Raw genomic sequence first — 26,185 nt, forward strand, 5'->3', positions numbered from 1 at the left:
TGTTTATATATCAAAAATAATAATTTGTTTATTTAAATTTAATTCATTGGTTGTTGTTGTTGTGTTTGTTGTGCTTGTTGATCATTCATTAAAATGTTATTTAAATCCAATTGTTGTTGTTCTGGTTCTTGTTGTAATTCTGATGTTGGAGCTGACAAGGCTGCAATGAAATCTTCGACACTAAAGTCATGTTTAATATAAATCTCACCGGTTCTAGAGATTGAATAGTAATCTGCAATGATAATCGAAAGACCGTTCAATTCCAAGTTCCTCAGTTTCTCGGATTGCTCGTAGAGTTTCTGATAGGCCTTGAATACTTTTTCATAACCCTCACTATAAATGAATGCGTTGAGAGTGGTTAATTCTCTCAAACCAAGTCTGACCTGAACGTAATCACGCATCTGTTCGATCTTCTCACTCTCTTTTTGTACTTTAATAGCATTATCGTATTGATCTATCAAAATCTCCATGAAATCTTCAAAGCTGCATCTGGTTGAAACCTTCAAACTACCATCCATTTCAATGTAAAACTTTGATTTTCTCAAGTTTGGTGCAACACCTACTGTTAATCTACTGAACTTGTAATTACTAAAAAAAGATATTAACATTAACAATGTTAGTAGTGCTTTCTCATCAATCTTTTAACAAATGTTATTAATATTACTTACCCATGTTTCATAATCTTTTGAATTGCTAATTTGTTCTTTAATAGCATTCCTGTAAAACTTTGACAGAGATCCATTTGATCGTGTAAACCAAGGTAGTGATTTGGATCGTCGTTTGGATCGTCGTGGTATTGCCAGGTAACAGTTCTGACTCTAAGCAATTTCTCTAGCTCTTTAGCGTTAGTATCGAATTCTTTCTTTTGTTTGGTGAATGATGCCACCTTTTTCTGATTCTCTTCTTTCTCTTGACGAACTTGATCTTCGATTTCGTTGAAATCCAAACGTCTCAAGTAACCTGCCCAAGTCTCCGGTGATCCACGATCCAAATAGACCACTGGCTCGTTGGAGGTGTAGTTGATCTCTGCATAGTTCAAGTTGAATTGGAGCGATTTGAAGAGACGTCTGTGTTTCTCTGGTACTTCAGCTGCCACTGCCAAGTAGGCATCGGTGAACTCCTGGAGTGCATTGAGATTCTCTTGGAATGAAAAGCTGGTTTCCGCTGGGTTGACGTTCATCTGGAGTTGAACGGCGAGTTCACGACGCAACTTTCTGAGAGTGTTCTCGACGTCACGCTTTTGTTTCTCAGAGTCGACCAACATTTGTTTGGCGGCGTAACGATTGTCCAATAAGTAGTCTTTGATGGAACCATTAATCTTTGGTTGCTTAAAGTTATCGACTTGGTCGATTTCCGTGATGAATTTGGTTGGGAGGTGACACATTCCAAACAATTTCGACAGTTGGTCTGGTACTTGATTTGGATTACGAGAGTTCTCAATCACCTCTATATCTACACGCTTCAAAGGTGCCAATTCATTTGGTCTGGTCTCTGCATACTTGTCGATCATAAAGAAAGTCAGTGGATGAGCCACAGGTTTAGTACTTGGATCTGGTACTGGACGTTTCTTGTATTGATCAATGACACCCATAATGATTTTCATATTATGTGAATTTACTTTCTATTGTTTTTTTTAGATTTGTATTATTATGATTTAATAAGTAAGTAGAAGTACTTCTAATAGCTGTTTGTTGAAAAAAGTTTAACTTACCTTTTCACTTGGGTAGTTTGCAAGTGTATCTGGATGTACCAACTGATAGAATTGTTTAAGTACATTTCTTAATTTGACAACATTTTCTCCATTATTATTATTATTAGTCGAATATAATCTACTAACACCTATTTTAAATGTTCATTAGATTCAGATTTTAAACTTATAACAATGATTGTATTAATAAGCAATGTAAATGATTTACCTACCTGATCTCAAAGCATTTTGAACGATTGGTTGATTTACAAAAGATATATTTCTATTACTGAATATTCTTGTAGATTGTAATATTGTACCAAACATTTTATAAAATATGAGTGAAAAAATAAATCAGAATCAGATAATCATAATCACCTTTTATAAAAAAAAAAAAAAACGACATCTGATTCGTTTTTTTTTCATCGATTTTTATAAAAATTTTAATAACGGTATGACTTCTATTGTAGTTATTAATTAACTAGTAATACAAATAATTATGAAATTTATTTTTATAAAATCGCTAAAAAATAATATTATTGTTTAAAAATATATACATTATGTTATTATTATCTATTTTCTAACACAGTAAAAAGTTTTATCAAAGAAATTCTTCATAACATTACCATAGATATCCTTTTCAGGTCCACCGAGATTGTCTATTTGTTGATCCTTTAGATTCAATAAAAGTTGATGAAAAATTTCAAATGATTTACCAGTGCTTCTGTTGTATTTCTCGATTTTTTGATAGAATCTTTTCTCTACGGGTATGGCAATTCTCGTACACAAATATTTCAATAGTTCGACATATCCATATTCCGATGCACTTATCAACATGGAAACCTGGGGGAATCTGATTTGAACATTGTACTTTTCAAAGATATAGAATATTTGTGCCATGTATCCTCTGTCCACCGCATGATCGATAGCATACTGTGAGAATCTGGGTGGTTCTACCATATCATAGATACTGGCGACATACTCTGATTCCATAAATAGAACTTGACTGATATCAGCGATTGCCTCGGAATCTATTGATGTGGAATGAGATTGTGGGTTGAATCTTGCAAGCAGATACTCTGAAGTAACTGGATCATTCAATTTCAAAGATTTCTCACTCTTTACGTACTCTTGGAATTCCTGACGACATTGGACATAAAGGAAATCCAAAAGTTTGATATTATCAGACTTGAAATATTCCGCTATACTCTTGAATGTCACAGCCAAACCACCACCATCATTGAAAAGTATAGTGAAAATCTCGAGATGACCCATCGATATGGCTTTCATTTGTGCAGCTTTGATATAAGGTTTTTGTTTGGGTATCAATTTCTGCACCAATTCCTTGAGGTTATAATGGGTGGCTGGAACTAATTGATTCCACTGTAAACCAAAGGTCGATGAACCGCGACTCCAAAATTCATAATTGAGAAAGAGCAAGAATGACTTGTAAAGCATCGATAGGTTGAAGAGATCTTGACTGTTTACATTGAGTTTTGACTTCATTAGATATTTAAAGATTTCCAAATCCTTTGCTTCGCTTGTGTGTCGGTAGTACTCCTTTTGATGTGCTTTCGATTTGCTGACTCTAGTTGAGAGAATGGAATAGTAGCTTGGTCCCTGTAGAATCTTTACACTCACTCTACTTTCTTCGTAGAGATATTGGATCATTGGTAGATTGCTATGTTCAATTGCATTGTCAAGTATAGTCTCGATTTCAAGAGCAGTAAGATTCAAATGATTGTTATCCAACAGGTATTTAAGAATGAATGGATTTCCACTTGATGTATCGAAACCAAACGTTCTAATATATTTATGTTTCTTGAGATACTTCATCATTTCCAACTGTTTGTTATGGTACTGCTCCAATGAACATCCAATTGTAGGATCGTATGGATTAGATGTGACGGCATGCCATAAACTCTTTAGACACTTTGTATTCTTGGAGATATCATGGAGAAAGAATTCGAAACCCTCGATATTGGTACTACTCACTACAGAGTATAATATAGATTGAATATCATTCTTTACCAGATCTTTACGATAGAGTAGTTTAATGAGATTGGTATTTCCGGTCTTGGCAGCCGATATTAATGCTCGTTCCGATGTTATCTGTTGATTGCAATGAGTATGTAATGCCTCTACGAGTTGGGGATTTCCAGAATCGATTGCAGCCTGAACAGAGCGATCGTTCACCTCCACCTTGTGCTTCAACAACAGCTCTACTACCTTTGGCTTTTTATAGGTGATCGCATTGCCAACAGCCAAGAAAAGTTTAATGGGATATCGATCTTGGTTGACCAAGAGGAATTCGAGAATATCCAGATCATTGCTCACAATAGCACAGTTGAATGTATTGAAAGTTGGTTTCAACTCGCCAGGAAACATCTCCAGAAACGCAATGAAGCATTGGAATTGATTGTGAGATGCAGCGGCATCTAGGATCGAGTTGTTTACAGTGTTTGGAAATAGCCGGGCGATTGAAACGATCAGATCGAAGCTAGCACCAGCGCTGATCAGCTTCTCCATTACCTGAGTGGTGAAGAAACATCGAACGTGTTGGCCATCGGCGGTTTCACTGTCACTTTCCAACATTGAGACGAGCAGCCTGAGAATATCGTGTGTCGTTGTGGACTCTGCCAATTTCAACAGTGTATCCGGTGCCCAAAGCTGAATTAGCTTGGTTCGCAACATCGTGGAGCTGTTTGTCGCTACTGAGAGCTTCGAACGGAGCACCTGAAACTGGTTGACTTTTACCAGCCAATTGGGATCGCTCACAGACTGAACTCTGAATCTACATCTAAACAATGAGTGATCGAAATGAACATAGTCCAAAATAATCTCTCTAATGTTCTTGACACCCAAAATATATTTAAATAGTTCCGTTCTCTTTATGAATATTTCTACTGGTTCTATATCTGTGTCTAGTAGACCTCTATCAACAGCACTCGAAACAACACCATTACAAACATGTTTTGGTTTTAAAAGTACATTATTTTGCTCTATTAACTCTTTCCGCGTCATTTTTATTTCTTTTTAATAATAACAACAATGATCAAAAACTATACCTGTTCAACAAAAGTTAATTAATAATCGACCTTCAATCGCAACAATCAAAGACTCTGTGTTCTATTGAGAGAAAAAAGTAAGAATTTTGCAAAAACTTAAACTGTGATTTTGTGTTATTAATTGAAACAAATTCCCAATGAATTTTATTTGTGTTTGCAATCAGATTTCAAATTGTATAATTCATTTTCAAATAGATCGAAAATAAATAAATACTTTTCAAAATAGAATTTTAAAATATAATTATAATTTTCTTTTTTTCTATTTAGAAAAATACCAGAGCCAAAATGCCCATAAAAACTTATGACACGATCAACGCAGATTCCCTATTTATTTGAAAACCTCAAAATAAAAAATAAATAAAAAAAAAAAATAGTTTTTGCAAAAAAAGCATAGATTTAACATGTTTTTTTAAAAACCATCTGAAATATAATTTTCAATTTAATTGTTGTTTTGTAATAATAAGAAGTAGAATATTTTTGTATAATAATATAGGATTTGTTCATTTTAAAAAATATATAAATTAGAGGAAATTATAAAAACAGAACAAATCAAAAAAACAAAAAAAAAAAGGGTTGATTTTCATATTTCAACATGTCAACATGGGATGCTAATTCCACTACTTCCTCCTCCTCTTCTTCCTCTTTGAACATCAACAGCAGCAACAACAACAACAATAATAATAATAATGGACAGACAAGAGATAATAGATCGAGTACTATGTATGCAGTGGAACAAAGTCAGCAAGCGGTCCAACAGAATGTTCTGCGTGAACTCTACAAGCAGCTAGAGTTGCTGCTGCTCAAGAAAAAGGTTGGCGACCAAAAGGTTACTCTGCGTCAGGGTCTGCTCGTTTCAATTCCACAAGTGGAGCGTGTCTCTGCCATGACTGGCAGTCAGGTGACGCACCAGCTCGAAGTGATGTCGAACGTCCTCGTCAAGATCAGCTCGGATTCGTTGCATTCCGTGTGTGAGGTGTTGATCAAGATGTGCGACACCTACCTTGACGACCCCTACAACATGGTGTCGCAGACCGAGAAGAAAGGAAAGCTCGACTTGCCATCGTATGCAAAGGACGACGTCGAATCCGACTTGGAGACGGTGGTGCCAGCGGCCACCAGCGATTCTCTCATCAACAGCGAAGCGATAGGGTTGCTCTCCAACCAGAAGACATCGTCGATATTCGACGCTCTCCGTCCGTTCAATAGCTATCGGCAGGTGGCCGACGACACTCCTCTCTATCATCTGTTGAATACACTCTACTTGATTCTGTCGTCACACGCGCCAGCCAGAGAAGCGGTCGCTGTCGGCAGTCGATCGTCACAACTCGCCACACTCCCACCGAAAACCATCACATTCTTTTTCAATCTACTGCAATTCACATTCTCACCGACGATTCGTTATCGTGCTGCCAGCTGTCTGCAAGTGATTTCGAGGGTGGCGCCCGACGTCATTGCACAGCTGTTTGTCACGCGACTCCAGTCGGCCAAGTCCGACGACTTTTACCGTGAGTACTCAACCTTTCAGAGAGCTGCTAAATTCGTGGAGTTTGGATTCTATCGCGCCAACCAAATCGACGCTACCACACAGTATTTCTCAAAGATCTTGTTGGAGATGGAGAAAGCATCGCGTGCCGTCTTCCAACAATCGATTTGCTTCACCATTATCCGCACATTCCCCAAGATGTTTGGACAATCATCGATTGCAAATGTTCCACCTACATTCTGGCCGGTCGTGCAAAAGATGTACGATATCGTTTTGAAATGGACAAAGAAATCAAAGTTGAAACAGCTGTGTATCAGAACACTGGCTGTGATGGCATCGATAAGCGAAGAGTTTATGTCGACTCGTGGAACAGATCTACTTACACTGATTGGCAATTCAATGAAAGAAGTAAAGACACGTCGTCACTATCTAGAGTCGTTGATTACCTACTTTATCGGAGTGAAAACACTCTATGGATCAGAGGCGAAAGCAACATTCTATCAAGCACAAGTCAGCTCCATACTACCGGTATTGTTACCGCGTAAATCCAGCTTGGCCGCTGGCGAACTAGTGCTACTCCTCGAGGTGTTACTCTCTATGGGCAGATTCAGCATGTCGATCGTTGTACACAAGCATATTCTAGCGATTCTTGCACAACCAATGCCTGGAAAACCGTCGGAATACAGCTTGGAATGCAAGGCGGTTGTTCTGAGGATGTTGGCGTCGTTGAATCATGAATTCCCAGAGGCGATGCGTGCCTACGACAGAACACTCTGGCAGACACTGGATCATCTGTTTTCGAGCTACGACGGTGATACCACCGCTCTCAGATACATCATACTTTGTTTCCCGACACTCTGCTCGCCAGAGACACACAAAGACATTGCCGACAAGATAACCAAGTGGACATGGCATTCCGATAGTGAAATCGCAACAATGTCAACCGTTGGCATCATCAAGTACTTGGCGAATCAACCACAACTCAGTTTCCCTGCCATTCTCTTCCAGATGCTCACCTATATCACCAATTACTTTGGTGAAACACTGGGATTGACCAAAGTCGTAAAGAATATCTCAATGGTAACGGAGGAATTCATCAATCTGCACTACTATCCGAATGGCGAGAGAAAGATGTCTGCACAGATCGACACTGCCACCTGGCGGAATCTAAGAGAGACACTTGAGGGTGTTGCACTGTTCTTATTGGCCAGTCAGGTACAACCTCTATGGGCACAGGTCATCGATTTAATCAAGCTAACAGGCCATCAGGTATTCAGAGAGATCGATCAACAAGCACCACTTCCCTATCTGGCAGACTATCTTCCACATCAAGTGTTCCTCGAGAAACAACCCGATTGTTTGCAAGATATAAAGGAGTCAACTACCTTTGGTTGTTTGACTACACTGATTCCAACGTTGAACCAGGATCTAGCGTACTTCTTGCAGGTTCACAATGGAAATCTTCAAAACAGTGTCAACTGGGCGTGGACACGTCTGAGAAAGCGTTGGCATCCAAAGTCACAGCCAGTAGGCTGGAAAAACAATTTGGCATTCCTGCTGCTCTCACTGCGACTCAACAGTGAACAGCCAGAGTTGACAGCGATAGAGGATCAACTGCTGACAGAGGTGATGAATGGCTACTTCCAGGAGCGTGAGGGTAAGAGCTCCGAAGAGATGGCTGCCACCATTTCAGAGCTCTCGCTCCACCTTGACCCGTCGTGCTACGACACCGTCTTTAGATTCATCGAACAGGAGCGTGGACGCGATCTCAAGAAGAAAAAGAAAGAGGTATTCTACATCCAGGAGCATGTAATCATCTATATTAGTCAGTTGGCTGCCAAGTTGTCAGTTGGTGAATACGATGGAATTACATCGATTCGAACAGCACTTCGTGAGGTAACCTACTTTTGGATTACCAATAACCAGATATTCCAATCACTCAATTCCACCATAAAGAATTACTGTGCCAAACTCTTTATTGTATTCTTAAATCTCGATAGTAAGAGTTCCATTCCAAAAGGTGAAATATCACTTATCAAACCTGCCTATACAAAATTATTATTCCAATGTTTACAAGCGTATGTAACAACAACTACAATAACAATCATTTTATTAACAATCTATATATATATTAATATGTCAATTCCAAATACATTCACAGGTTGTTAGATAATAGAATGAAAAATCAAGATCCAATTGAGAGTGAATTGGAATTGAATATAATGAAAGCATTCAATTTGTTGATTGCTGAAGGTTGTTTGGATGATTTCAGAGGTGATGTTGTTAATTTCCTCATTCGTTGTTTGGACTATGGACATCATCTTCATCAGTCGATAGCCAATACTCTGGCATTGTTCTTGCGACGCTCCGTCAAGTATTTGAATGAGTATATGGAGCGATCGTTCGATAGTGAGAGATACCCCGTGGCATCGCTATCGTTCTTGAGAGCGCTGGTCATCAATTTCACAGAGTACAACACTGAGTGGCCACATAACTGTGAACCAGAGAGATTAGTACATCTCATCCTCCTACACATGATATCGACTCATCACGAAGCACGACAACTTGCATGTCAACTATCGAACCAACTCACCTCAGTACAAGGTGAAGAGACAGTGCTTCTCACAGCACACTTCCAATCGACCATTAACGAATCGATACTCAACTACATGTATGACAGATCCGCGTTACTCTATTCCAACTCGATGTCCTCTAAATATCAATGGATGACACCACTCCTCTTCAAAGAAGCACAATCATCTTATCAACATCTACCTTTACTTCATAAACAACTTATACTCCCAGTATGTATTATTAAGATTATTATGAATATTAATGTTTGTTTTACTTTATATTAATCTCATTGTATTTTTATTTACAAAGTTGTTGGCACCATGGACTAGAAATTTCTACTGGGTAATGACCGGTGGAGAGGATACATTGAATGGACCAAAGAGTGTGGAGATATTGTTGGAATCACTGCTGGATATAACTATACAATCAAAGGTGATAACCAATACTCATTCGACATTGGAGGTGTTGTGGTCAGAGTTGGCAGCCAGTGGAGATAGTGCTGGCCAACAGGCAACCTACAATGTTTATAAGAGAATTATTGATTTCCTCAAAGAGAAGTATCACGTTGACAAATTGCAAATGGAGACTAGAAATGCGTGCAAGATGATTATTACTATGATATCGAGACGCTCCACTCCACATTGGATTGTTGTGATGGAGTATCTGATGAAGTCACTCCGACACTTCCATCCACTGCCACCCTCACCCGTCCAGTTTGTCCAAGATTTCCTCAATAGCAACAATAGTGTTGACAAACCAAAGGATCATCACGACAGTCAGCACAACACTGACACAGAAGCTGCCTATATGTTTTTCCTTGAGGACATGACATTCGAGTTCCAAATGCAAGATGTCCTTGCCGTACCAAAGCTGGTACCGACTCTGTTGGTCAATGCGCTGTTAGTCTACGGTCCAACTGTAAAGACAACAACTGCCACCACTGCAACAGCTAATCTCTCAAACTCTAGTAATAGCAGTCAGCAATCTTTGGCTATCACAACTACAACTGTTGCCGATAGCAATACCAATGAGGTATCGATCACACTGCCGGCCATTCCTGCAAGTGGCAACAACAGACTTAGCACCAATATTCCAAACTTTAGAATTTCAACAAGTTTGACTAGACAGCATAGTCACTATCCAATTGGAAAGAGAATTCTTGATAATCTATTGATGTCGCTGGTTATTAGACAACCGATTCTCGATGATGAACTGAAAAAGGAAGCAGAGGAGATTATCAAATCCGATTGGAATGAATGGGGTATGAAAGAACGTACTACTATTATCAGGCTGATGCAGTCTGCCCTCGGAGATTCTATCGTTGAGATTTGGGAGTTGTTAGTGCTTCACTGTGCAATTCGTTCGAATGACCATGCCATTTCGATATCGGCATTCGATTGGTACGAAGGAATTCGTACGACCATTGGAACAAAGAAAGACGGTATGGACGGTTTGCTCGGTTTGTGTTGCGGTCTTTGGAAATCTTGTATCATGGGTGACATTGATAAGATGCATCGTACTATCACTGTACTGAGCTCTGTCATTGCCAACAATCAGCGATGCATTGCATCGGATACATCCTATTCAATCATCATTCGTTTGGGATCGATTCTACTGCATACCAGCTATCTATCGCAGTTCAACGCTGCGCTAACTCTCCTCAATAGAACCATACATGCTCTCAGTCCAACACCTACACTACGATCGAAAATCACCGAGGAAATGATTGATATTCTCGGAGCAGGCATGAAGACAGACCAAGTTGTCAATCGTGGAATTGGACATCCACAAACTGCACTACTAACGTTGTGGTTCGCCAAAGAGTGTATCACATTCTCAGAGAGTAGCAAGCGTTTACAACCGAGCTCGATCATCTCCACTGTGCTGTTGACTGCGTCGTGTATGGCCGCAATGTCACCTGGTGATTCGCTCACTCTCGACTTTTTAGACTACCTGTTTGACAGTCCACCAAATCAACTGTCTCAACACTTTGATCTGCTCTACGAACACTATCACCACGTAGCGAAAACCACCAGTCAACCACCATGCTCACCTGTTGAATTCATAAAACTGCTGATCACAGAGTTTGTCAGAATATTCCAAGATGGCAATCCAGAGTTTCTATCGAATTTAATGCGTTCCGTCACCGGACTGGTTCGCTCACTTATGGAATCTAGCCGTGAGAAAGATGCAGCATTCCTTCTCGAGTTTATCAGTGAAATGATTCACAACATTCCAAAGGCAGCGTCTGGACTCCATCCAAACTATCTCACCGAATTTATCACATTGATCATCGAAGTCTGTCAGCGATCTTCGTCTGCTGCCACTCGTGAACAATCACAGAATCTCATTCCATTCATCATCGATAACCTTCCACAAGGTCTACCGATCGTTGTGTTTGACTTTGTCAAACCATATACCGGTGGATTCGAAAGTTCCTCTAGAACCTCGATGTTTGGATTCGAAAATGAAACGGATTTGGTCAACAATCTCTATTCTTCACTCTACTTGATCAACACTTATATCTTTGCTGTACCATCGGATTCGCCAATCAACACCCAAATGAGAAATATCCTTGAAGTCTATCATAAGGAGAAGCAATATCCACTGCAGCTTCCACCAATCACCACACCATTTGCCCCAACCATCAAGAGAAAACCATCGGTACCATCGAAATCCAGAATCCCATTCGCGACTCTAAGGTCAAGTGAATCGAGTTTGCCTGCTTCACCATCAACCTCAACAACAGCGTTACCAGTCACACCTCCAATCTACAAATCACATAGTAGATTGCCATCATATACTCCATCACCTCCACCTCCATCATCAACTTCTGCTCCACAACCAACAGCTCCACCACCACAGCCAATGTCTACTCCGCCACCTTCAACTCCACCACCTCCACAACCAAGTCCAACACCTGTTCCTCTACAGAAACCACCTACTCCCTTTAATAAACCACCTCCACCTACACAACCACCTAATCCAATCTCAAAGTCTGCAAGCCGATTGCCACTTCCACCATCACCAGCAGCTGCTACCAATCCACCACCACCACCAACAAATCACCAAAGAACTCCGTCGAATAGTAGTACTGGTAGTAACAGTGGAAGTAGTCTGAATCTGAGTGGAACCATCACAAGACAACCATTACCACCCACTCCTCCAACATCCAAACCCCATCCACCACCAATTCCAAAATCGATATCCACTGAAAGCATTAGCCAAACAGAAACAACACCTCAACAACAACCAGCTCCACCAATTACTACACCTCCACCACATACAAAACCACCACATGTAAGTCCACTACTACATCAACAACAATCAACTTCATCACCTCCATTTTTCGCAGCACCACCCTCAAGACCACCACCTCATCCCTCAAATCATAATAGAACACCCTCAAACAGTAGTGGTGGTAGTAGTCTTAATTTGGCTCAACCAACAACACCTCCACCTTCTACACCTCCACCCGTAGGCGCACCACCGATGATTCCTCCCAAAAGACTTAAACCCAAACTTCCACCAGGTGTACAACAATCTTCAACCAATGAATGATCGATCCTACTCTAAAACATTTGTAATCTAGCTAACCATTAATTAATTTTTTAAAAAAAAAAAAAAGAAAGATCTTTCCAAAAAAAAATGTGCAATAAAAATAAAAACCTTTATATCTGTTTGTACTATTACCATATCAATAAAATACACATAGATCTTATTTATTTTTTTTTCAATATATATTTTGATTTGATTTCAATTTCAATTTAAGGACATTGTACTTGATACTTTAATTAAAGTAGTAGTTGCACATTAATTAATTTTTTCCTTTTATAGCAACTTTTTTGGATTATTTTCTTTTTTTCATTTTTTTTTTTTAATTTTTTTTTTCAATTTTTGTAATTTTTTTAAATAATAATTAACCATCCGTTACTCTTTTGGTGGTTATCATTTGACCATTTATGATTATGAAATTCCCAATTAATTTTATAAACTATAATTTTTCACTCTTGGTGTTGATTTTTGATTATATATAAATATATTTATAGTATTGTTCAGTTAGAGTTTTTCTTTTTAGTTTTCCAAAGGTATATCTTTTCTAAATTTTGATCATATAGTTCTATAAAGAATCAATGCTGTTGAAATGATGTCTTTTTACTCGAGAAATTAACAAATTCATTTTAAATCTTCATTCATTCATTTTAAATCTTCATTCACTCACTCGTTCACTCATTCATTCATTCATACAAATTAACTAGAGATATCTATCTTACTATTTCGATAAAAATTATATATTTATATTAATATAAAAATAAAGATATGACACTATATAATCCACAAATTGAAAATAATACTTTACCGTTATCTTCGACTTCACATACAATAGATAAACCAAAAGAGTGGATATGGCATCATTTTGAATTAAAAGTTCTCGAAACAAATGATTCTTTATGTTTTTATGATATTCGTCCACTTTCATCAAAAGAAATAAGTAATAATGATTTTAACTTTAATAATAATGAACAAAATGATTTAATAATAAAAAAACCACTGATATTGTAAGTAATATATATATATATCCATTAAAATTATTATAAAAAAACAATCTTTATTAATTTAACTTTGTTTTTCAAAAATAAAAATAAATATAGTATAAATTTAATACCAACAGTTGTAAATGAATGATTTAATAGTTAACAAATTATTCAATAAAAAAAATAAAATATAAATTGCAACAAATATGATTGATATCATTTACTTTACTTTATTCTTTATTATTTAATTAATTGAATATTTTCATAGACTTTGATTGATATAAAAATAAAATAAAAAAAACTAGAAAAAACGACACTTAATTTATTTTTATTTATTAAATCTTCGTTTTGAAAAAATTAATTTTCAGTTGTTTGTTAGTTTGTTAGATAGAGTATTTATTAAAATATAGAATAGAATGGCATCAGTATACACAACAAAGAGAGGAAAGACAAAGAAAGCAAAGTTGGGTATTAGAAAAGATGCATCGAATAATGCAGCCAACAAATTCACACAAAGGATGAAGGCAGATATCTCTGCTTCAAAATCGGCAGAACTCCCAGCATGGCAGTTACGTCAACAAGAGATTGCACTCAAGTTGAAGGGTACTGAAGAGACAGGTCCAAAACTAGCTTTGACATCAAAGTGTGCCAGTCCAGTATGTACATCAAAGAACGTATTGAAACTCTCACTGTGCGGAAGTTGCACCTCTGTTTCGTACTGCTCACGTGACTGTCAAGTCGGTCACTGGCCAGAACACAAAGAGCTATGCAAGAAAATAGCAGCAGAGAAAGCAGAATCTACCAACGCAATACTTGAACAACTAAGTAAATATCAATATCTATTAATAATACAAACTAAGTTGTATTTAAAAAAAACTAACAAACTTTACTTTTATTAATAATATTAAACTATAGTTCAAATTGAAACAAAAGTTAAAGAAAACAAAACGAATAAGATTGATAAGAATTCAGATGAACACAAGAAGAGATTAGAAGAATTGGGATTGGTTAAGAAACCTATTGATACTGTTAAAAGCTATGATATTTCTTCTACTACAACAACAACAACTTCAACAACAACAACAGCAACAAGCAATATTTCACAAAAAGATTCAGATCTAGCTTCACATATCGATAAAAGTCTATTTATTAACGATGACATTGAAGATCTTCCAGAGATATCCGACGATGAAGATCAAGATGAATAAAAATAACAAAAAATGTATTATTTATTATTTTTTTTTTATTATAATTTTTTATTATTTTATCAAAACAAAAAAAAAAAAACAAAAGATATATGAATGACTGAACACACAATTAACCATTTATATAAATTAGATATATTGATAGATTAATAGATAATAAAATATATGTAGATAACAATTCAGTACTTCATCAATCAAATATGATTCATTGTAATAGTTGTTGGAAAGAGTTTATATTTCAAGATCAATGTTATATCACTGCTTGTCAACATGCATTCTGTGAACATTGTGCAAATAAACAGTTTACAAATGATCGAGTTTGTCCAATATGCGAAACATCTTTAGTAAATCGGTATCTTAACGTCTTTAGTTGATTTTAAACCACTAAAGTATTATACTAAATAAGATACTTTTCAATAAATTTTTAGTGGTTCTATATATGGAATTATAATAGAGTCTACAATTGAGAAAACTGTATAGATAACATATATACATACACATTTGATATTGATTTGAATTGAATTGATATATATTAAATCATCCTTCTTTCTATCTATCTATTTATCTATCTATTCATTCATATTAACAGTTTCTTACATAATTTTTAGATTCAAATATTTGGATTATCACCAAATGAAAGTAAATATAAATACTAAAAGATGATTTAAGATTATATATATATATTTATTGACAAGTATAGTATTAAAGTATTAAAGATTGCAGAGAAAGCAATAGATTTCTGGACTTTTCAAACTGGGTTGTACAGAGACAACGAAGGCAAAAAGGTCGACTACTATCATGAGCAATTTCAAAAGCTGAAATCTACGTTCTTAAAACAAACGGAGGATTTCAATTCTAGGATCGATCAATATCGTAAACAAACAGATATTCTCAAACGAGAGACGGATAATAACAAGAAGGAGATAATCGAACTGCAAGAGAAACTCGCTGAAAAGACAAGGCAAAAGAGAAAATTAGAGGAATTATATGAGCATCTCAAGAGAAAGTTGGATAACAGTACTAACAGCAGTCACTTTACCGGTGATCTCAGTAGTAACACCAACACAACTGGTGTCACCACCACCACCACCAATTCCAACATCAACATAGGTCCATTTCCAATGCAAATGCCTTATTTATCACCTGCAAGATCAACAATATCAAATACATTACCATCAATTTACAACAGCAACAACAATATTAACAGTCTTAACAACAACAACAACAATAACAACATTGTAAAGAACAGATTCTCAATACCTCTGAATAGCAACAAATCACCACAATTATTACCTTTGGACAACAGTCATAGAACCACCAGTTTAGCTTTCAACGCCTATAAAACTCCATCTTCAAAAACATTTACACAACAGATTCCACAAAAGTCACCACTTGCAAATAACACTGATAGTAAGTAAAATTAAATCAATTATGAATATTTATTCATTACCAACCAGTATTCTTTATTTTAGAATTTGCTTTGATCAAAAGAACACCTGTACACAAAAGTGGAATCAATATACATCATCATCATCAACAACAACAGCAACAACAACAACAAAAACTCTGTCAGCATCCACCTACAACCGTAACTAAAAAAGTATGATGTATTAAAATACTGCAAATAATTTAAAAAAAAAAAAAAATAATAAACAAAAAGTTAGTAAAAAAAGCGCCTATTTTTTTTTAATGAAAATAATTGAAATTCATGTGATGTGTGTTAGTTAAATTTCCATTTTAAACAGTATTTTTTTTTACACACACATATATATTATTTATATAAATAAAAATGTTTAAAGATAATTATGAATTGTTGGTATCAACAAAGTTAAATCATTTGGTGGTTGAAAAGTGGAGATCAAAGAGAACTGGTTTGACAGTTTATAATGTGAAGGCACCGAATCCATTGGTTCATTGTCAGATCTTCTTGGCGACAGAGACACACTCGCACGACGGTTGTCCACACACTCTGGAACATCTTATCTTCTTGGGATCTGAAGACTACCCGTACAAAGGTTTTCTCGATTTGATTGCTTCAAAGTCGTTCGCCAATGGCACCAATGCCTGGACTTCCACAGACCACACCTCCTACACTCTCTCGACTGCCGGCTCCGAAGGATTCCTCCAGGCACTGCCAATCTTTATGGATCACATCCTCTATCCAACGATTACCGACGAGGCATTCCACACAGAGGTTCATCACATCGATGGCGAAGGTAAGGATGCCGGTGTCGTCTACTCGGAGATGCAGGCACGTGAGAACGAGAGATTCCAGGTGATTGACTTTGAGTCGACAAAGTATCTCTTCAAGAATGACTCAGGTTACAAGTATGAAACCGGTGGTCGTCTCGAAGATCTTCGTAGTCTCAACGTGGAGACCGTGCGTAAGTATCATCGTGACTACTATCGTCCGGAGAACACCGGTGTTTTCATCGCTGGAAATGTCGATGCTGAGCAGATCTTTGAGGCGTTGGAGTCAGTCGAGCAAAAGATCATGAGAAAGCGTGGTGATTCCTACACACCCTTGGAGAGACCATGGCAAACCGAGTCAATACTCTTTGACAAATCGATAACCAAAGAGATTTTCTTCAAATCCGAAGATGACACCAAAGGTGACGTACATATTACATTCAAGAGTGCAAACGCCAACGATCATACCACTACCACAGCCATGGAGATATTATTAGAGTATCTAATGGATGGATCGTCAGCACCAATCATGCAGCAGATGATCGATATCAAAGATGCCTATGCCGCTTCAGTTAGCAATTATATCTATCATTATAAAACAAATTTAGCAGTAAGAAATCATAATGATTAATATTGTTGGACAGTTCATTTATTAACTATATTGTTTTTCTCTAAAGTTAATTTACTTCCAGAATTGTGATTTGGATAAGATTCGTCAAGTTAGAACAAAGATGATGGAGGTGTTGACCGATTTGGTAGAGAATAAATCGATTGATTTGGAAAAGATAAGAACACAGATTCAGTTGAGCAAATTGAAATTCCTCTCACAGTTGGAAACGGATCTAGAGGAATTGCTAAGCCAACCATTCATTACTGATCTCCTCTATTTCGATAGTCCACAGGATTTGGTTGATAGTTTGAATACGGAGCTGTACGAAGTGTTGGCAGCCAAGGATCAGTCGTATTGGATCGATTTGCTAAAGACATACTTTATCGACCAGCCATTCGTTGAGATCATTGGATTGCCATCGCTGGAGGAAGGTGATCGTCTTACCAAAGAGGACAACGACCGTACACAAGCACAAATTGAACAACTCGGACAAGAGAAACTGGCGGAACTCGCAAAAGAACTCGATCGTTGTCAAGCTGTCAACACCGTACAAGTTGATCAACATCTCTTTGGTAAAATCAAAGATTACAAATTGAACTTTACATTTAATACATATATACTAACATATCCACCACTCCAAACACTCACATACAGATTCAATTAAAGTACCATCTACAAAGTCTATTCAATTCATTCCAGTACAATCGATTCTCAATGATAAACCATTGGTAAACGACGATCAACATAAGAAAATCAATGAATACATCCAATCTAAATGTTCAGAAAAGGTACCATTTGATATGTTATTTTCAAGTAAGTAAACAAGCATGCCATTATGGAAAAACATTATTTCTAATATGAAATCTCTTTTGTTTTATAATAATAGATGGTGATACTGCATTTGTAAGTGCAATACTAATGTTGAATACATATGAGTTACCTGACGAATTGAGAGGTTATCTACCATTGTATGCAGATCTTATGGAGTTATCGCCGGTGGTTGTTAACGGTGTTGAAATCGATCATGAATCGATGGATTTGATGTACAAACAGGTGTTCTTTTCCAATGCTGTAACAATGGGTTTCAATTCGGGTGTTCGCTATTCAGGTTTCGCACAGATGTTGTATTTTGAATTCCAGATCACCATTGAAAACTATGAGAAAGCGGTTGCTCTAATTCACGACATCCTCTACAATGTCAAATTCGTAAAGGAACGTATCGATATCGTTGCCAATCAGTTGCTCGATGAGATACCAGAGGAGATGGACAATGCCCAAAAGATGTTGAATTCTCTACGATCCTATTTCGAGGTGGATCACACCCGCTCCAATGAAGCGGCGAACAACGTACGTCGCCAACAAGTCTTCCTCGAAGACGTCATTGCTCGACTGGAAGATGACGCCACCGCTCAGTCGGTGATTGACGATCTCGAGAGAATTCGCCAGTTTGTAACGAAATCCAATGCCATAAGCTGTCAAGTCGGTGCCAACATCCAGAATCTTCCGAATCCCAAGAAGATATGGGTGGACACATTTGCCGACGCAGCCGCTAGCAACACAGCTGAGAAACTACCGATGATTACAACCATTCTTTCGGAGCAATGCCGGCAGATATCCAATGGCGGCAATGGAACTGCAGAGCTGCTTACCATCAAAGGATCGTCGTCCTCCTATTACACCCGTGTCAGTCACACTGACTTTACAGTGCAGACTTTCCTCACCAAGGAATTCGCTTCGCTCATGTTCCTCTGCACCTATTTCGATCAATTCGAAGGACCATTCTTCAAGGGACTCAGAGGCGCCGGCATTTGCTACAGCTTCAGTCTGGACATAGATCGTGAGAAATGTGTTCTCCAGTTTAACTGCATCAAGGCAGCCAACATTGAGAGTGCACTCAAAGAGGCAAAGAAAATCGTTCTCGACATCGTAGAGAGCGGTACCTTTAGAAAAGATTGGGTTCAAACTGCTCGATCAACTCTGGTATTCGATATCGCTAAAAAAGAAAAGGATATTACTTCTGCAATGATTCAGGTAAATATATATATAGAACTCAACAAAAACATATAACAACTGTATTACTCATACCATTTTAAATAACAAACAATAATATAGCAATTATGGAGTGTTTATATTAGAAAATGGCCAATTGAAGGTTATAAATTACTTTTGGATATATTGGCAGATGTCACTGAAGAAGATCTATTGGTATCAATGAAATATTTCCGTCAACTCTTTGATGACAACTACTCATACGTTGGCATTGTATCGGATCCAACCAAAGTAGAAAGTCTCAAACAACTCTTTGATACCGATAAACTCAAAGTTGTAGATATCGAATCAAAATTCGTTTAAGAAATAATAAATAAAGTAAACAATTGCAAATCGTTAACTATTATATAATTATAAATATATAATGCACAATTAAACATTATTGGATCATTAATTAAAAGTCAAATTTTTTCTCTTACACCACTTCAAACTTTTTTTTTTTTTTTCATGTGATTAAAATTAGCATGCTTTAATTAAATATATTTGTTTGGAGAAGATGAATGTTAAATTCTCAAGTCAGAAATTCCCTTATATTCGTTTGTATTTATTTAGCTATTACTATTCATTTTCTATAATTTATTAATTTGGTGTTTGATCTCTTTTTTCTATATATACAGCTTCAGTTAAAGATGCAAGTGGTGCAATTTGGGTAGGTAGTGATTAGAATTGATTCTTTCTCATAAATTAAACAATATAGTACTATTAGTATTAACTTTACTTTATTCACAAACAAAAAACAAGGGATGTGTAGTTCAACCATTTAGAAATATAGAACAATGTCATGGTAATAAATTCGATATCGATAGATGTAAGAAATGTTTTGCCTATGTCAATCCTTACATCGTGAGAGAACCAAACAACACTTACAAGTGTGTACTATGTGATACCACCAACAAGTTAGAGACTGATCGCTATCTCAATCTGGCATACAGTCATCCTGATCAAGTACCAGAGTTACAATATAACAATTTAGTATTAGAAGATATAATAGATAATAATAATAATAATAGCAATGATAATAATAGTGATGTTGGTGTTATAGATCAACAATTATTACAATTACAACAGCTAGAGGAATATAAAGAGTTTGCAAATAATCCAATCTATATAGCGGTGGTTGATCACTCTGGCAGTGAAGATCAGATCAATACGATACACGATGGTCTCGAAGCGTTGGTACATGCACTTCCTGACAACTGTCTCTTTGGAATGATTATATACTCTCAAAAGATTGGAATATTCAATTTCAACACGACCGTTCCATCTTTGAAATACATCGATGTCATATCATCGAGTAACGATGACATTGTATTCGATGATATATTACCACTTACAAGTTTTTTAGTTAATGTATGTCTGTTGGTCTATTTTCAAATAATTACTCAAAAAAAAACATTATATACTAATATCATGTTTATTATTATTATATTTAGAAATCGAAATTTGAAACCAATATTTTGAATGCTATCAATATATTACCTCAAATAGAATCGACTGTAAATAAGAAAGGAGCAATCAGAGCACTTGGACCAACTATCAATATGTTATTAGATTATCTAACATTTGATAATATTAAATTTAATGGTAAGAGAAGAAGAAGAAGAACAGCGACAACCAATTTGATTAACTCGTTCGACGATATTAACGACCTCTAACAAATAACAGTAAAAGTTGGATTGTTTTTATGTGGAAATCCAGTGTTTGGCGATGGCACTGTCGAGAAAGAATTCACTACATTAGAATCGTTGTACTCGAGCTATCAGGAAGCATCGTTTTTGAAACCATCGACTATGTTCTATCAGAGACAGGCAGAGCGTGCCACTCTGTTGGGTGTGCATTTCGATATGTATTGCATTGGTGCCAAGTATTTCGGTTTGGACTCTATCAAGTTTTTGACGACGTCGACCGGTGGAAATCTCTATAGATACACTCAGATCGGTCCAAAATGCTCACTGCCACAAGATATCTACAAGCTGATCTCCAATGGCTGGGGATTCCACGGACTGCTTCGTATAAGAACCAGCAAGAACTATGCCGTCGACAATTGCTTTGGCAATATAATACCATCGAAAAACTATGAGAATCTCTATCACATTGAATCATGCTCAACATTCACCTCATTTGGTTTCGATTTTAAATTTACCGATCCTTCTACATTTGAATTGTAACTATTTTAAAAATATTTATTAATATATACATATATTTGATATATAGACTAATTATAATAATATTTGCTTTTCATTTCTAGTGGAAGAAAACCATATATTCAAATTGCTTTTTCATATTCTTATTTGGAACCTTTAAATTCCAATAGCAATAATAATAATAATGGTGTTGGTGGGGGTGAGAATGTTGATGAATCATCATCTACAAGTGGAAATATAAGGGTGATAAAGAAGAGATTGCAGATTTATACAGCACTGTTACAGGTTGCAAGTACACCGGTGGAGTTGTTCCATTCGATCGACTTGGAAACAACGATTACACTTTTGACTCACAAGATTATCAGAGAGTCGCTCGAGAAGGGTATTGTAGAGTCGCGAATGCTGCTACTCGATTGGATCACCAATATCATTGCGCTCTACAATGAGAACGTCGTTATCTTGAATTCGATACAGAAGAATGTCGATATGACATTCAGTCACGTGCCACAACTTCGTCCACTTCCACGCTATGTTTTCGCACTGCTAAAGTCGCAGCTGTTGCGCACTCTCTCCAAGGGCAACGAAGAATCTACGCTTCTCACCAGTTCCGACGAGTGGATATTCAGTCAGTGTTTGCTACAGGCGTTGGAACCGAGACTGTTGCACCGTGCCATCTACCCGGTGCTCTACACGTACGGCGCACCCAACAATCTGGCATCGAAATACGTTGCACTCTCTATGAACAGCATCAAAGTATCGATTTCACACATCTATTTGATGGATACCTACGACAAGATGATCGTATACTACAGTACGTCGGTGTCGGAGCAGCACGTATTCCCGCCACCACCCGACAGTCTCATCAGACAGACCATAGTCAACAGCAAACAAGACAGATTGATTGTTCCAGAGATTATCTACACCAAAGGCAGTTTAGACCAAGAGGCACGCAAATTCTCTGACTATCTTGTAGAAGAAGACAATAGCCAAGGTCAATCATTTGTAACTTTCATTCGTGAACTTTCATTGACCATTCATAAAGTTTTACTTTAAAAAAATCAACCCAAAACCCAATTAAAATAAAAATAACTATCATCATCATCAAAATTTGTTGTTGTTGTTAAATTATATTTATAATATAAATCAAACAACCAACTAACCAACCAACCAATTACGATCTTGTTTGTTTTCCTCCACACAACTAATTAAGTGTTGTCCAAGTTTAAAAAAAAAAAAAAAAAAAAAAAAAAAGTGGATTTTGTTTGTTTTTTTTTTTTTCACACAATTGTGGTGAATGAATTTGAAAAAGTTTTTTTAAAGTTCTCTTTTTTTAATGTGTTACATTACATTCTCTATCATTCATATTGCTTTATCATTTTATCTTTGTTTTTTTTAGATTGTTTGATCGATAGATAGGCGAGAGTGAGAGAGTGAGAGTTTAAAGGTTAAATAAAGAAATGTTTCTAAATAAAGCCTTCAGTCGGTATCTTGTTAGTGTCGGCAGTGGCTTTCATAAGAGTAGCAGACAGCAACAGAATAATGATAATCTCATCAATGTTGGCTTGGGAGGTGTGCGAAACATTACAAGCTCTTCTACACCACCTCTGCTAAACAGAAACAAAGGGCCAACTTATAATAAACATCAACAACAGAATCAACAGCATGTTCAACAACATCAACATCAACAACAACAACAACAGAATCAACAACAGCAGCAACATAGTCAGCAACTTCAACAACAACAACAGCAACAACAACAACTTCAACATATAATACAACAAAGACAACAAGAACACCAACAACAAAGATTTCAACAGCAACAACAAGTACAACAACAACAAACAACAACAACAAAATCAACATTTTCAACAACATTCACAAGAACAATATCTGCGGAATCTTAAATTACAACAGATTCAACAACAATTTAGTCAAATGAATTTTGGAAATGGACATGGTCATTCTCATGGACATCCACATTTTCAGCATGGTCATGCTCATGGCCAATATCAATATAATTTTAATTTGGTGGGCAATGTGTTGGCGGCAGAGAGTCAGTCACCAACCGGCTTGTTTGGTATCAACGAGCTGAGTACTCCCGCAGGCTGGGAGACTCTCTATAACAAGTGTTTAGAGCGATTGGAAGCGAGTGTATCGCGTCTCCTGGAGAGACCGGTCTCGCACCACGACGACGTCATCCAACTGATCGAGAAGCTGTACATATTAGATTCAATCTCGATTGACTTGTGCGCATTGATGGATCCTGCCGAGCTGTGTCGCAGCGTCATGCCCGAGACACCACACGCATTCGCCGCCGACAAATTCTACAATCAGATGGCGCACTACGTCCACAAACTAAACGCAAACCCCGCCATCTACAACTGTCTAAAGTCGATATACCAACACCGTGAATTCCCAAGGTTGCCGCCGGCACACCGTGAGTTTGTCGTCGAGATGATGTCCGAGTCGGAAATCAATGGAATCCATCTCTCAGAGACACAGCGACGTGCTGCCATCGACCTGAAGTGTCAGATCGCGGCAACCGGATCGGCGTTCATTCAGGAGCTGAACTCGCCGTGGACACAGACCAACAATAGCACCAACCAGTCGCAGGCATTTGTGACCAATCGACAGGCACTGGCTAGCTTACCGCGCGAATACACACAGTATCTACAGAGAGGTCGTGGTGATAATGTGATCGTCGATTCCAATCCAAACTTGGCCGACGGTATCTTAAAGTATGTAGAGGATCCAACACTTAGGAAAACCGTCTATTTCAACAGTCGTCACGGAGTATCGAAAGAACTGCTTTTCAACCTCGAGAAGATGGTCGGAACACGTGACCAACTTGCTAAAGTATTGGGATATAATACCTACTCGGAATACACACTCTCTTCAAAACTAATAGAAACACCAGAGAAAGCAATGACATTTTTAAAAGTAACTATGATCATCTTTATAAATAATATCTCATCAATTCCAAAGATATTAATAATCATTCTTTATAATCCTATACAGCAATTATCAAATGAAACAAGAGATTTATCAGATTCAGAATTGAATATGTTGTATAGTTTCAAATGTAAAACAGAGTTGACAGGAGATCCTGTGTTCCAATGGGATTACGAGTACTATTCGAATTTAATTAGAAACAAATCAGTACAAGATTTGAATGCACCAACCTCTGCAGAACTTTCTGAATACTTCTCATTGGAGAACGTATTAGAAGGAATGAGTAGAGTTGTTCATCAATTATTTGGTTTGAAATTAAAACAGGTAATGTCGTCTATTTATACTCCTTGTTTGACGATTTATATATTAATCTTTTATATATATTCTATTAGATTGAAATGAGACCAGGAGAGTCATGGAATAAAGATGTTATAAAATTAGCGCTTCTAAGTAGAGATGAAGGAATCATAGGATATATTTATATGGATTTATGGCAACGACCAAACAAAGCATCGTTGGGTGTCAACTATGTGATGGAACTGGGCTATCGTAAACGCAATTTCAATTTGGTTACGGGTGACGTCCCAATGATGGAGGATTATAACGTGCCAAAAGTAGCGCTAGTATGTTCGTTTGGATCAAAGAATCAAACCAACCAATTCCGCTCTCTGCTGCACCATTGCGATCTGGAGGTGATGTTCCATGAATTTGGACACAGTCTGCATACGGTACTGTCGAGAGGTGACTTCCAACATCTCTGTGGAACACGTGGACCTGTCGATTTCGTAGAGATTCCTAGCACACTCATGGAACACTTTACATGGGATCACAAAATTCTCAGACAATTTGCCAACCACTATTCATCGGGAAGAACTCTCTCCAGTGAAATGATCAACGCCTACAAAGAAACCAAAGATATTTTCAAAGGAATAGAAACTCAGAAATTGGTACGTAAAAATATTATTCAAATATTAATTAGCTAAAAACTAATATTCTTTTTGTCTATTAAAAGATATCATTGGCAATGTTTGATTTGATTCTACATGGAAAACACCCAAATATCAAGACACCATCGGAGATTATGTCGATTTTACAACAAAAGAATCTAAAGATTGCCGGAGATGTTGGTGATTCCTTCTTGTCGGGATTCTCTCATCTCTATTTCTACGGATCGTCGTATTACTGCTACCTACTCTCAAAGTACAACAGTGAAAAGATCTGGAAGAACTTCTTTGGCAATGGACACAAAGTAAATCGTGAAAAAGGTGAACAATACCGTAGAAAGTTCCTTCAGAAGGGTTCTTCACAAACACCACAATCCATACTGAATCATTTTACAGCTTAAACAAAAACAAACAAACAGACAGACAAACAAACAAACCTACACCAAAAAATTTTACTGTAATTAAACACTTTATTTATTTTTATCTCACCACCCACTGCCACTACACCACTACCATACTACTCACAATTTATAAATAACTCTGTTTTATAAGAGAGCAGAGATACGGTTATAATAAATACTATGTAAAATTTAACATCTTTCCAATTCCAACAACGATCGTACTACTCCACAAACAACAATGATTTAAAAAGTTATCAACTTCATTGTCATTACACACACATTCTATCTATCTATCTATCTATCTCCATAGTTAACAATGAACACGGTATCCATTCCTTCACCC

The 26,185-nt window shown here is 37.0% G+C and overlaps 9 protein-coding genes across 9 annotated transcripts; 7 read left to right on the top strand and 2 right to left on the bottom strand.

The window, feature by feature from the left end:
• Positions 1-38: 38 nt before the first annotated feature.
• PPL_04678 (DUF4460 domain-containing protein) lies at positions 39-2,014 on the bottom strand (the record flags this gene model as incomplete). The annotated part of the gene is made up of 4 exons (XM_020575577.1): positions 39-588; positions 669-1,621; positions 1,712-1,839; positions 1,921-2,014. 4 exons carry the CDS (start codon positions 2,012-2,014, stop codon positions 39-41), a joined length of 1,725 nt encoding a protein of 574 aa, XP_020434372.1.
• A 246-nt stretch (positions 2,015-2,260) lies between these two features.
• Positions 2,261-4,711, bottom strand: PPL_04679 (uncharacterized protein; the record flags this gene model as incomplete). The annotated part of the gene is made up of 2 exons (XM_020575578.1): positions 2,261-4,357; positions 4,445-4,711. The coding sequence occupies 2 exons, from the start codon at positions 4,709-4,711 to the stop codon at positions 2,261-2,263; spliced, it is 2,364 nt and encodes a 787-aa protein (XP_020434373.1).
• A 636-nt stretch (positions 4,712-5,347) lies between these two features.
• Positions 5,348-12,373, top strand: PPL_04680 (uncharacterized protein; the record flags this gene model as incomplete). The annotated part of the gene is made up of 4 exons (XM_020575579.1): positions 5,348-6,779; positions 6,984-8,316; positions 8,415-9,042; positions 9,122-12,373. The coding sequence occupies 4 exons, from the start codon at positions 5,348-5,350 to the stop codon at positions 12,371-12,373; spliced, it is 6,645 nt and encodes a 2,214-aa protein (XP_020434374.1).
• Positions 12,374-13,132: 759 nt separating this feature from the next.
• On the top strand, positions 13,133-14,555 carry PPL_04681 (zinc finger MYND domain-containing protein; the record flags this gene model as incomplete). The annotated part of the gene is made up of 4 exons (XM_020575580.1): positions 13,133-13,371; positions 13,465-13,486; positions 13,758-14,172; positions 14,263-14,555. 4 exons carry the CDS (start codon positions 13,133-13,135, stop codon positions 14,553-14,555), a joined length of 969 nt encoding a protein of 322 aa, XP_020434375.1.
• A 197-nt stretch (positions 14,556-14,752) lies between these two features.
• PPL_04682 (uncharacterized protein) lies at positions 14,753-16,148 on the top strand (the record flags this gene model as incomplete). Its single annotated transcript, XM_020575581.1, has 4 exons — positions 14,753-14,896; positions 15,161-15,191; positions 15,261-15,966; positions 16,025-16,148. The coding sequence occupies 4 exons, from the start codon at positions 14,753-14,755 to the stop codon at positions 16,146-16,148; spliced, it is 1,005 nt and encodes a 334-aa protein (XP_020434376.1).
• A 193-nt stretch (positions 16,149-16,341) lies between these two features.
• On the top strand, positions 16,342-19,704 carry PPL_04683 (uncharacterized protein; the record flags this gene model as incomplete). The annotated part of the gene is made up of 7 exons (XM_020575582.1): positions 16,342-17,352; positions 17,435-17,924; positions 18,052-18,165; positions 18,239-18,423; positions 18,493-18,768; positions 19,078-19,383; positions 19,465-19,704. The coding sequence occupies 7 exons, from the start codon at positions 16,342-16,344 to the stop codon at positions 19,702-19,704; spliced, it is 2,622 nt and encodes an 873-aa protein (XP_020434377.1).
• A 197-nt stretch (positions 19,705-19,901) lies between these two features.
• PPL_04684 (uncharacterized protein) lies at positions 19,902-22,598 on the top strand (the record flags this gene model as incomplete). The annotated part of the gene is made up of 8 exons (XM_020575583.1): positions 19,902-19,941; positions 20,019-20,057; positions 20,099-20,751; positions 20,835-20,985; positions 21,067-21,565; positions 21,650-21,927; positions 22,176-22,379; positions 22,474-22,598. The coding sequence occupies 8 exons, from the start codon at positions 19,902-19,904 to the stop codon at positions 22,596-22,598; spliced, it is 1,989 nt and encodes a 662-aa protein (XP_020434378.1).
• Positions 22,599-23,002: 404 nt separating this feature from the next.
• PPL_04685 (uncharacterized protein) lies at positions 23,003-23,449 on the top strand (the record flags this gene model as incomplete). Its single annotated transcript, XM_020575584.1, has 1 exon — positions 23,003-23,449. One exon carries the CDS (start codon positions 23,003-23,005, stop codon positions 23,447-23,449), a length of 447 nt encoding a protein of 148 aa, XP_020434379.1.
• Positions 23,450-24,002: 553 nt separating this feature from the next.
• On the top strand, positions 24,003-25,842 carry PPL_04686 (peptidase M3A and M3B domain-containing protein; the record flags this gene model as incomplete). The annotated part of the gene is made up of 3 exons (XM_020575585.1): positions 24,003-24,821; positions 24,890-25,444; positions 25,510-25,842. 3 exons carry the CDS (start codon positions 24,003-24,005, stop codon positions 25,840-25,842), a joined length of 1,707 nt encoding a protein of 568 aa, XP_020434380.1.
• Positions 25,843-26,185: the final 343 nt, after the last annotated feature.

Source organism: Heterostelium album, assembly GCF_000004825.1.
Source record: "Heterostelium album PN500 unplaced genomic scaffold PPL_scaffold4, whole genome shotgun sequence".
NCBI classification, from domain to species: Eukaryota; Evosea; class Eumycetozoa; order Acytosteliales; family Acytosteliaceae; genus Heterostelium; species Heterostelium album.